The 12,262-nt window shown below is 40.2% G+C and overlaps 1 protein-coding gene and 1 pseudogene across 1 annotated transcript; one reads left to right on the top strand and one right to left on the bottom strand.

The window, feature by feature from the left end:
• Positions 1-1,365: 1,365 nt before the first annotated feature.
• LOC121771506 (germin-like protein 5-1) lies at positions 1,366-7,675 on the top strand. Its single transcript, XM_042168299.1, has 3 exons — positions 1,366-1,477; positions 1,550-1,877; positions 7,465-7,675. The coding sequence occupies exons 1-3, from the start codon at positions 1,369-1,371 to the stop codon at positions 7,673-7,675; spliced, it is 648 nt and encodes a 215-aa protein (XP_042024233.1). The 5' UTR covers positions 1,366-1,368.
• A 181-nt stretch (positions 7,676-7,856) lies between these two features.
• On the bottom strand, positions 7,857-11,471 carry LOC121771505 (annotated as a pseudogene).
• Between the last annotated feature and the right edge of the window lie 791 nt (positions 11,472-12,262).

The following is a 12,262-nucleotide window of genomic DNA, read 5'->3' as shown; positions in this document are numbered from 1 at the left end:
GACGCTTACATTCAAAAATGAGATGTTTATTATTGTCCTAATTGAGAGGGAGGCTGATGCATCACAATCATGACAATTTGTATGTTGACAAGTAGATTGTAAGCGCATTTATTCCACTTTGCTACAATAGTTACGAAAAATGAAAGACAACCTTTAATCAAGATTCGATGATCATGACTCACATTTTGATGCAACAATTATTACTCCCTTTGTAGCCTTACAGTTACAGAAATTATACAAAAATAAGTATCGAGTTTGGTGTCTTGTCCAAAAATAACATGAAATTGCAACTTTGCACTAAATTTCAATTAATCTTGCTCCCTTCGTCTCATAAGAACATACACTTTTGATTTAACACAAGTTTTATTACACAATTGGTAAAGTAAGAGAGAAGTAAAAAGAAAAAGTAACTAAAGTATTATTGTTAAAAAATGAGTATCATCTCATTAGAGATATATAAAAGAGTTTTGAAATTTAGAAATTAGATATTCTTATGGAACAAATAAAAATGAAATACTGTATATTCTTGTGATATGGAGGGAGTATAATACTAATAAAATATTTTCCAAAGAATATTTATTTATTTATAAGAAGACACAAAACAGACTAATATCATTATGAGTATACCTTGTAAATGACGATATCTTTATGCAATATCCATACACCATATTCAATTATAAATTTTGAAAACTTAATTGGAAGACATTTTCATTTCGTAAAGTTTATGAAAGCAAGGCAAGTATCAGGCCCTTCATGTGCTATGATTTGTGAATTATTTTTAAACATGGAAAGTCGTGTATATCTATTGGTGAAAAATGTGAGTATAGTATACTATAATTAGAATTTAAGACAAGGAATCACGTGCAAGGCACGAAGCTCTCACTATTTCTTGGTCAAAACTCAATACACCCCAAAGTAAAGGTCAAAACTTATATTGTGATGTATCTCATCACTATCAATTTCCGAATCAGATATGTCATAAAAAATTAAATAACACCAAATTCGTATATTTGAATTAAAATAATTTATAGAAAAAAAAATTCAAAATACAACTTAAGTTAGTTTGTATTTATAGTCAGATAAGCCTAAAATAAAAAAATAAAAAAAAGCAAGTGATATTCCATCGACCTCATCACTTTCTATCTACGAAGTCTAGTTTCGTGCTTTTGCAGACACCCCAACCCTTATTCAACTCCTCCAAGAAAATACTTATTAGAGTATTATTGAAATTGCAGCATATAAACTGAACCCATCTTCTTAACTTTTGTCACAACTGTTGCTCATTATTACATACTTTTCTGCAAACACTCAACCATATATATATTACTAGAATTAGATAGATCTGTGTTGTGGTTTGAAATCTGAGGTATGGGTGTTTGCAGGCTGCTTCCAATCATGGCTCTATTCCTCCTCACCAACTCTGTTTCTGCTGATCCAGATATGCTTCAAGATCTCTGTGTTGCTGATCTCAAATCTGGTAATTAATCTATTGATTTTGGAATTGAATTTAGACGACAATGTGTGATTTATATTATTGATAAAAAAACAGGCGTGAAAGTGAACGGATACCCTTGCAAGTCAAACGTGACGGCGGAGGACTTCTTCTTCGCCGGAATAGGGAAGCCCGGCGCCACCAACAACTCGATGGGGGCGGTGGTCACCGGCGCCAACGTGCAGAAGATCCCGGGGCTCAACACCCTCGGAGTCTCCCTGGCGCGTATCGACTACGCGCCAGGGGGCCTGAATCCCCCGCACACGCACCCACGCGCCACCGAAGTGGTGTTCGTGCTCGAGGGAGAGCTGGACGTTGGATTCATCACCACCGCAAACGTCCTCATCTCAAAGACGATCAAACAGGGCGATGTGTTCGCCTTTCCGAAGGGATGTTACGATCTTACGCCGCGGTCGGCCTATCTTGGCTCGTCACTGCCGAACTCAATGACTTCTTCGCGGTCGGCCTATCTTAGCTCGTCACTGCCGAGCTCAGTGACCTCTTCTCGGTCTTCCTTTCTTAGTTCGGCGCTCGTCACTGCCGATCTCAGTGACCTCTTCTCGATCTTCCTCTCTTAGTTCGGCGTTGCCGAACTCAGCGATAAAACGCAGATCTCAACACTTGAATGATCAATAGAATGGATTGCATTAACAATGATAATGTTCTACAATCGAATAAGAAGCAAAGAGGAGCTCGCGATCCACGATCGGAGCTTAACAAACATACAACTCACAATATTCACGACAACTCAAAAGAAAGAACAACTACTGCTATTTATACTCTCTGTATCTTAGCTCACTTCCTTCTCATTGGCTAGCAACACGTCACTGCCCTCTTCTTATTGGTTGAGACCTCTTAACTAATGCCACGTCACCGCGCTCTCCTTATATATCGCATGCATGTTCGCTATTGTTGCATGCATGTAAGCTAATTACGGTTTATACTCATGCATGCAACAATGCTCCCCTCTTAAGGTTCCTTTTCCACAAGGAACCATGGAAATCTGGCTTTAATCACCTCCGCAAACTCCCATGAAGCATCTGCCGGCGATTTTCCCTCCCAATGGATGAGCCATTTAGTAGCCGCTTGATTATGTCTCTTAACCATTTTTCTGTCGAGTATCGCCTGAGGAATAGCGTCATTTAAGTGAGATATCTCTGGTAGATCAGTTACGGGGCCTGTTGGAGGGGAAGCTGGTTTCAACAATGATACATGAAACACATTATGAATTGTAGCCGAGGCTGGTAGATTGAGTTTATAAGCTACTGCACCAATCCTATCCAATATCTGATATGGACCAAAGTATTTGGGCTCAAATTTGTGGTGTTTTCCTCGGATGGATCTCTGCCTATACTCTCTCAATTTCAACCAAACCCACTCCCCTATCTCAAACTCCTTATCACTTCTGTGTTTGTCCGCTTGTTTCTTCATTCTGTCAGCCGCTTTCTGGACATTTCGTTTAAGTATAGCAAGCATCTCTTCTCTGTCTCTGAGAGCAAGATCGACTGCTTCAATATTGGAATCACCCGGTAAATAAGGAACATGTAAAGGAGGTGCAAAGCCATATAGAGCTTCAAAAGGAGTCATTCTAATACTCGAGTGATAGGTAGTATTGTACCAGTACTCAGCCAAACTCAACCAATGGAACCAAGTATGCGGTTTCTCTCCCATAGCACAACGTAAATAGCATTGTAAACTTCGGTTGACTATTTCAGTTTGCCCATCCGTTTCTGGGTGATAAGCCGTGGAATACAACAACTCAACCCCTAACAAGCTCATGAATTCTTTCCAGAAACTTCCCACAAAGATAGCTCCTCTATCACTCACAATCTTAACTGGCATTCCATGCAATTTAAACACAGAATCCATAAACACCTCAGCTACTTTCTTTGCTGTAAATGGGTGTGAAAGAGCCATAAAATGTGCATATTTACTTAGTCTATCCACCACCACAAATATAGTGTCATAACCTTGAGAGCTCGGCAAGGCTTCAACAAAATCCATTGAGATATCTGTATAAATTGCAGTAGGTATTGGGAGAGGCTGTAATAATCCAGACGGAGAAGTATTACCAGGCTTGTATTTTTGGCAAGTAACACATAGTCGCACAAACTCTCTGACATCTTTTCTCAGTTTCGGCCAATATAACAGGGCAGCTATCCTCTTGTAAGTTCCCAATACTCCTGAATGACCAGCCAAGGCAGATCCATGGAAAGTAGATAAGATCTGAGCCTTAAGTAACACATCATTTCCCACCACCAGCTTGCCTTTTCTTCTCAGTTCTTCCCTCTCCCAACTAAATTTTGGATGAGACTCTGTATTCTGCTTTTTTTCTTCCAAAATTTTCTGGATCAGAGTGTCTTTTTTCCATGATTCCTTAACTTTTGCAATTAACTCAAGAGGAATCACAAAGGAAGTTAGAGCATAAGTCATCACTTCTGGAACTCTAGACAAAGCATCAGCCACTGAATTCTCAATGCCTTTCTTGTATCTAATTTCATAATCAAATTGCATTAGCTTGGTCATCCAAGCTTGTTGAGTAGGTGTAGTCAGCTTCTGATCCATCAAATATTTCAAACTCTGATGATCAGTCAGAATGATGAACTTCTTGCCTTGCAAATAATGATACCACTTCTTCACAGCCATTAAAATAGCCAACAATTCCTTCTCATATACTGATAAAGTCTGATATTTAGGAGATAGAGACTTACTAATGAAGGCTATGGGGTGCTTATCTTGCATTAGCACAGCTCCAATTCCAAATCCCGAAGCATCAGTCTCTATAACGAACTCTTTAGAAAAATCTGGCAAGGCCAACACAGGAGCTGTTATCATAGCCATTTTCAGCTTTTCAAAAGCTTCTTGTGCTTCATTTGTCCACTTGAATGTATTGCCCTTAATCACCTCTATCAGTGGTCTAGCTATCACTCCATAATGATGCACAAATCTCCTGTAATAGCCAGTTAAGCCAAGGAAGCTTCTCACTTGTTTGACAGTCTTAGGCTGAGGCCAATGTTTCACTGCTTCTATTTTTCCTTCATCAGTTGAGACCCCTTCATGAGATATAACATGACCGAGATACTCCACTTTCTTACACCCAAAAGTACACTTGCTCCTTTTAGCTAATAAGCTATGTTCTTTCATCAATTCCAGAACCACTCTCAAGTGTTGCTCATGGGCCTCTTGGTTGCTGCTGTAGACTAGAATATCATCAAAGAATACCAGTATAAATTTCCTCAAATAACTTCTGAAAATTGTGTTCATTAGATTCTGAAATGTTGCTGGAGCATTTGTCAAACCAAATGGCATGACTAAAAACTCATAGTGCCCGGAGTGAGTTTTAAAAGCAGTCTTATGGACATCCTCCGGTCTCATCCTTACTTGCCAGTAACCTGACCTTAAATCAATCTTTGAGAACCAAGCAGCCTTACCCAATTCATCTAGCAACTCCTCAATAACAGGTATAGGGTACTTGTCTTTGACAGTGATAGCATTCAATGCTCTATAATCCACACACATTCTCCAAGTAGAGTCCTTCTTTTTAACCAACACAATGGAACTTGCAAAAGGGCTCTCACTATGTCGAATAACTCCAGCCTTAAGCATATCTTCAATCATAGCTTCAATAACATTTTTCTGATGTGCAGCATATTTATAAGGTCTCATGTTGATGGCATCTGCTCCCTCTTTTAAAATAATTTTGTGATCCAGTTCTCTCTGTGGAGGTAGTGTTTTCGGCTCCTCAAATATTTCAGCAAACTCTTTAAGAATCATATTAAGCTTTGGCCAAATTTCCTCAACACTAAGCTCATAACATAAATCTGCCTCCAACTCAACAGCAGGTATCCACTGACTGAGCTTTCTCTCATTAACATCAGCTTCATCTGGATTCATTATGTGTAGAAAATTCAATTGCTCAACCTTAGGTGACCATCTCTCACCTTGTAGTTTCACTTCCTCTCCATTCAACTTGAAGACCATACTGAGATTGTTAAAATTCCACTTAATCTCGCCCAAAGTGGATAACCATTCTCCACCCAATATCAGATCATAAGTCTCCAGAGTAATAAGATAGACTTCACTCTGAAATCTGGATCCTTGCATCTCCCATTCCAACCTATTGCATTTTTGGGTACATTGCAGAATCTGCCCATTAGCTACTTCCACAGCTTTTGAATTAACAGGAAGTAGTTCACAATTGATTTTTCTAGCCACTTTCGAGCTTAAAAAATTGTGAGTGCTACCAGTATCTATCAATATTCTCAAGATCTTACCCTGACATTTCCCTCTAATCCTCATTACTTGAGGTCCATCCTTTCCCCACACAGCATGTAAGGAGAGCTGCAGATCAGATTTCTCATCTTCTTCTTCATCCTCACTCACTTCCTGCACCTCATTACTTCCCACTTCTCCTACCTCAAGTAGCTGCACAACATATGATCTTCTCTTACTACACTGGTGGTTTGGAGTGAATTTCTCCGTGCACCAGAAACACTCTTTTCTTGCCCTCTTTTCATCCATTTCTTTTGGAGTCAAATTGGTACTAGCTCTAACACCATTCGGTCTACCAACCTCCTTGTTACTTCCATTCCAGTTATTCAAGACTCCAACCTTATTAGTAGCAGTCACAGCCAAAGGTTTGCTATTAGAATAGTAGCTACTGCTCGCTTGAACATGGCTCTGACTAACCTTTGTTTTAACACCTAGAGCTCTCACAGTCAACTCTTGTAGTTTAGCTAAAGAGTAAGCCTCAGATAATGCCTTAGGTCTAAACATACGCACAGGCATTTGTAGTTCATCAATTAATCCAGATAAGAAGAAGCTCAAAGCTTGATCCTCTCTAATTCCAGCTCTAGGATATAATTCATCAAAGGTATCCATGTAATTTTGTAGCGTACCTGTTTGTTTGAGGTTCCTGAGGTCAGCTAATGGATCCTCATATGCGTGAGCACCAAAGCGAGCGGCCAAGGATGAACTATAGCTCGACCAATCCGCGTACGCCATATCTCCATGTAAGCTTTCAAAACCTCGATGCCACAGCAAAGCCTTCCCTTCTAGATGAATTGCAGCCACTCTAACCTTATCCTCTTCAGGTACCTTAGCCACTTGGAAAAAGTACTCAGCTCTCATCATCCACCCTTCAAAACCGTCTCCATCGAATTTAGGAAATTCATATCGCGTCGATCTTCCTCCATTTTCATACCGATTCCAACCAGTCTCCATTTCATTATTTTTCTGATTCTGCAAATTAAGCGCAGCAATTGTTTGCGACATCTCCATCATCTCGGCCTTATGCTCTTCTCGCATCTCTTGCAATTTCTGCTCCATCGCCTCCAACATTTTCTTCTCCATTTCCGCACCTCGAGTAACCGTTCCGACGTCCGGAGATCGATTGCTCTGATACCAATTGTTACGATCTTACGCCGCGGTCGGCCTATCTTGGCTCGTCACTGCCGAACTCAATGACTTCTTCGCGGTCGGCCTATCTTAGCTCGTCACTGCCGAGCTCAGTGACCTCTTCTCGGTCTTCCTTTCTTAGTTCGGCGCTCGTCACTGCCGATCTCAGTGACCTCTTCTCGATCTTCCTCTCTTAGTTCGGCGTTGCCGAACTCAGCGATAAAACGCAGATCTCAACACTTGAATGATCAATAGAATGGATTGCATTAACAATGATAATGTTCTACAATCGAATAAGAAGCAAAGAGGAGCTCGCGATCCACGATCGGAGCTTAACAAACATACAACTCACAATATTCACGACAACTCAAAAGAAAGAACAACTACTGCTATTTATACTCTCTGTATCTTAGCTCACTTCCTTCTCATTGGCTAGCAACACGTCACTGCCCTCTTCTTATTGGTTGAGACCTCTTAACTAATGCCACGTCACCGCGCTCTCCTTATATATCGCATGCATGTTCGCTAATGTTGCATGCATGTAAGCTAATTACGGTTTATACTCATGCATGCAACAAGGGACTCGTCCACTTCCAGAAGAACAATGGGAAGATCCCCGCCGCCGTCCTCTCCGCCTTCAACAGCCAGCTTCCCGGCACTCAGTCGATCGCTGCCACGCTCTTTGCCGCAACGCCGCCGGTGCCTGACAATGTCCTGACCAAGGCCTTCATGGTTGGAACCAAGGAAGTGCATAAGATCAAATCCAGATTTGCTCCTAAAACCTGATCAACTAATTTCTTTATTTCCAACCTTCTTGCATCCTTTTTTTATGTTGTAACCAAATAGTAATAACTTCTACTAATAAAATTTATCCTTTCACGAAAATCGTCTCATTTAAAAGATCAGAATTATGTTTTCATTTGAATTAGTGCACTCAAACGAGGATAACATACGAAATGCAACTTAATTGGTAAAACAAATCCTCCGAACGATGAGTGGCATCGGTAGTGTGAATTGCTGAAAAAGATGAGGGCATCACAGCCAAACTACAAGCACCCATCGGTTCAGATATAGAGGAAAACATTCAACAGACATAACCAAAAGATAGTTGAGTGTGTTTGACATGTAATGAACAGATTCTCTTTGTGCCTAGAGATATTCCGGGATTATCCTTTACTTCGCTACAGTCTGCTGGAACGGCGAAGAGAACATCACATCTGTAATACCCTTTCCTCTCCAGTTGTATAACATCGCCACGCTTCAAGTTCCGCATATCAGACTCCCCAAGAGCTGATGTCTCTGTTCTCGTACAGGGATTGACCACATCCGTGAAATCTTCATCTTCCTCAAGCTTTAGTTATCAAACATTTTACATAAGATTAAAACCAATAGCTTAACAAATGGAGTACTAAAAATTGAGAATTACCTTTTTCTTTGCAATAAGATGATCAAAGTCAACCAAAGTGAGTCTAACTAGTTCATTGCCATCTGATAGCCAGGTGAGCTTCAACTTTGTCTTCTTGACACTACCTTCAAGATGCAACACTCCAACCAGCTGAGTCACAATCCCATTTTCATCTTTCTTGATTTCCTTCACAATTGCATTGCCCCAATCCTTTAGAGTTACTTCCTCATTCATAGAGATTGCTTCTGCATCCGCATAATCTATCCATAACCTATTTGAATAAGTCACAGCTTTCTCTCCAGCACCTTCGTACTTTTTATGTTTTGGTAAAATGCGTACAAAAGGATCTTTGGGGCCATCAGTTAGGATCAGTAATACACGACGTTCCTCAATAACAGCAGTATGCCTAGGGCACACAGGATCAATTATCTTTTTATTTATCGTCCAGAGTTTGTCCCACTCCATAAGATTCAGATTCTTCGATGCACCCTATACAGTTAAGCAAATCAAATAATTAGGTTCATTCATCATAGCACAGAGAAAAAAGGAAAGAAGAAAGAAATCAAAATATAGAGTAATGAGGAAAGAGTAAGCTATTCTTTATTCACAAAAGTGTGCTATCACGTACATAGTATAAAAATTGCAACTTACTTGTTCCAGAATAAACTGTATTAGTGCTTCAATTTTCAGACCTCTTCTCACTATTCCTTGAACAGTAGGAAAGCGAGGATCATCCCAACTTTCAACCTTTTCCTTTTGGACAAACCAAAGAAGCTTGCGCTTGCTAAGAAGTTTATAAACCATATTCAGTCGACTAAATTCATAGATATGGACCTTTCTGAATCCCATATCCGTCTGAATTCTGTAATACTGATCATTTCGGTACGGTACTCGCTTGATCTAAGAGCATGTGTGATACCTTCCACAGCATCAACAAAGGGACAGCAGAAATCATATGTTGGATATACCTTATATTTAGCTCCAATCTTATGGTGAGGGGTCAAACTGCAGCGGTAATACACAGGATCCCTAAGTGATTTGTTCGGGTCCTGCATTTCCAATTTCCCACGGAGACAAACCATCAAACCCCTCTCTGTACCATTAATCATTTCCTTCCACAACTTCAAGTTCGGTTTTTTAATTAGGTTTTCGGTTTAAGGTTTTTCAATTTTTCAATTTTTTATATAATTTCGATTTTTCGGTTTAGTTCGGATTTTTAAGTTCGGTTTTCGGTTTTTCGGTTTTCGGTTTCGGTTCGGTTTTAGTCGGTTTTTCGGGTTCAGTTGGGTTAGGGCGAAAAACCGAACCGAAACCCGAATGCACACCCCTACTCCACACTGTTGTTCCTGCACCCCGACTCTATGCCATCCATCCTTTCCTGCTGCATTTTCTCACGTGGAGTATCATCAACATAGGCCTTACCTTCCCGAATCAATTTTTCAGCCATTTCCATGATCTGGGGAAAGTAGTTGACGTGTATGTTATATCACTGTACTTGATCCCAAGAGTCTCAATATCTTTGAGTAGATTATCGACAAACTCACTACTTTCTTTGTCTCGATTTGTGTCATCAAAACGTATAATAACCTGTCCTTTGTATCGATCAGCAAAATACTGGTTTAACAATGCAGCTTTCGAATGACCTATATGGAGATAACCACTGTGCAAACCGCAATTTCACCTTTCCTACCTCAGCATCTGGAAGATCAACCTCAAAGGCCCGTGTGCCAGCAGTTTCAGTGGCATGGACACCATTCTCCACTGCATTCGACCGAGAATTAGAGGTTTGAGGTTCCTTTGACTTGGAAACTGCTACATTTGCAGAACCTCTTTTCCCAAGATACGTTGAGGAAAATTCACTCAGCTGTGCATCATATTCAGAAGATATTGAGTTGAACCACAGTACCAAACTTTGGTACTTCTTAGATTTCCTTAAACTTTCCCATCTCAAACCAGCTCCTGTAATGAACGTACATGAACTTCAATTTTTAAAAAAGTAGAGCACTTGCGTACCATGAAGCAAATATACAGAAGAAAAAAAAAACCATAGCAAACAGAGGCATTCTATACTCTATAGTACACTGAAAACATTTGTAATCCATTTCAGGAAAAGTTTGTAAAAATAAATTTTCAGAGAGCAAACAGAGCAAAAACAAGGATCATTTGTAAACAGAAACTGAATAACGAAAATGCCTAAATTTTACCAGCAAGAGCAGTCCAGACTGCAATATCTGCAACTGACAAGCTAAAACCAGCGAGAAACGTATTCAGCAGTAGATACTCATCCACAAAGCTGCATGCTCCCTCGAATTCGGATCCAGATGAAAAGGTGGGGGCGTAATCAATCCATTCATCGATCTACAAGACCGAAATATACAATAAAAAAGTTTCATGAATAAATAAATTCAACAGCAGCCAAGATAATTGAAACAAGTAATATCATCATAATTCATAAGTACTATAAATTAGAAAAAGAAAGCTATTCGTCATGTTTAGATTGCAGAAAAACGCACCTGGCTCGTCTCTTCCATAGAAATCAGGTAAGCTTGATATCCTACCAATATACCTAAGAATCACATTAGCTCCATACAGTCTCTTCCTGAAAATTAAGAAAAGAAAAGTCAGTGCTAAAAGGGAGAGAGCAAACAAGAGATTCATCTATCTTTCACAGTATCCACAATCCAAATAGAAAGCATCAATTATAAATTTATAATATCGTCATTTTATCTAATGCTATAACAGGACGATTCTAAGTCCAACCCTAATTAAAAACCCTGAATTTCTCTTCAATTAACGCCAGTGTGGTTCAATTTTCCAGATCCTCGACATACTTAGTAAAAGCTCAAAAACCAGATTGCTGTAGAGCGCATTGATATAGGATAGATAGTTGTTCGTTGTCCTCAAATTCCAAAACTAGATTAAAAAGGCATAAAATGATAAGTGGATAACCAAGAAAGTTAAGTAGCAGCTGCGTTGTGAGAGGAAATCGAGATAAATACCGAGTCTCTAGTAAAAGAGTTGGCGGCGAGCCAGAGGGGAGAGTTAGTTTAACGTTGACAGAAATGGCGGCAATTTTGGCAGCGACGATCGCATGGAGCGGCGGAGAATCAGCCGCAAACTGGAGTTCCATGGCCAAATTTAGTCAGAAATGTGAATTAGGGATTTTTTCGCACTTGCTTTTAGACTGTAGACAACCTAGCACTATTTTTTTCGCCTATGATAGCATTTGCAACGTGGCGCCGTAACCCGCGTCCGTCCGCACCGCTGGCACGGACGTGTCTCACCGCCGCTGTGCTCGCGCCGTGCCATCGAGCAGGTGACGTGGCGGCACGCGATTGGGCAACGGCATAGTCGTTGCCTTTGAATATTTTTTTTAATTTAAAATTCGTTATTTAATTATAAATAATGATAAAAAAAAAATTATTTTCCAAATCCCAAAAATATTGCCGTTTTTTTGCCCGTTTTTCTGAATTTTTCGGAATTTTTTTTATTTTTTTTCCCCCAAAATCATCTATAAATACACACATTCATCATCCATTTATCACATCAAATCATCTCTTGTTCATAATTCTTATACAAACTATCAACACATTCATCCCTCACTCAAAACCTCAAATGGATTTCACCCATCTCATGGCGCAAGCGGAGCGCAAAGAACAAGAATACTACGAACAACATCGTACCGCTTACGAAGCATATGTCGCGGCGAATACCCCCGCTCCTCCTCCTCAACGAACTAGATCAACTCGCCTCTACATCCATCGGGACCGGGAGGGAGCCCACGAAAGGCTTGTTGCCGACTACTTTGCCGACCAGTCGCGGTTTCCGGCAGATTACTTCAGGCGCCGTTTTCGCATGTCAAAGCGCTTGTTTATGCGAATCGTCAACACATTGTCCGCACGTGTTGAATTCTTCCAAACAGGTCCAGATGCAGCCGGCCGGCAAAGTATCACGTCGTTGCAGAAGTG

The sequence above is a fragment of the Salvia splendens genome, chromosome 16 (genome assembly GCF_004379255.2).
Source record: "Salvia splendens isolate huo1 chromosome 16, SspV2, whole genome shotgun sequence".
Lineage (NCBI taxonomy): Eukaryota > Viridiplantae > Streptophyta > Magnoliopsida > Lamiales > Lamiaceae > Salvia > Salvia splendens.
Note: the sequence above shows the minus strand (reverse complement) of the source record. Positions and strands in the feature narration are given on the sequence as shown.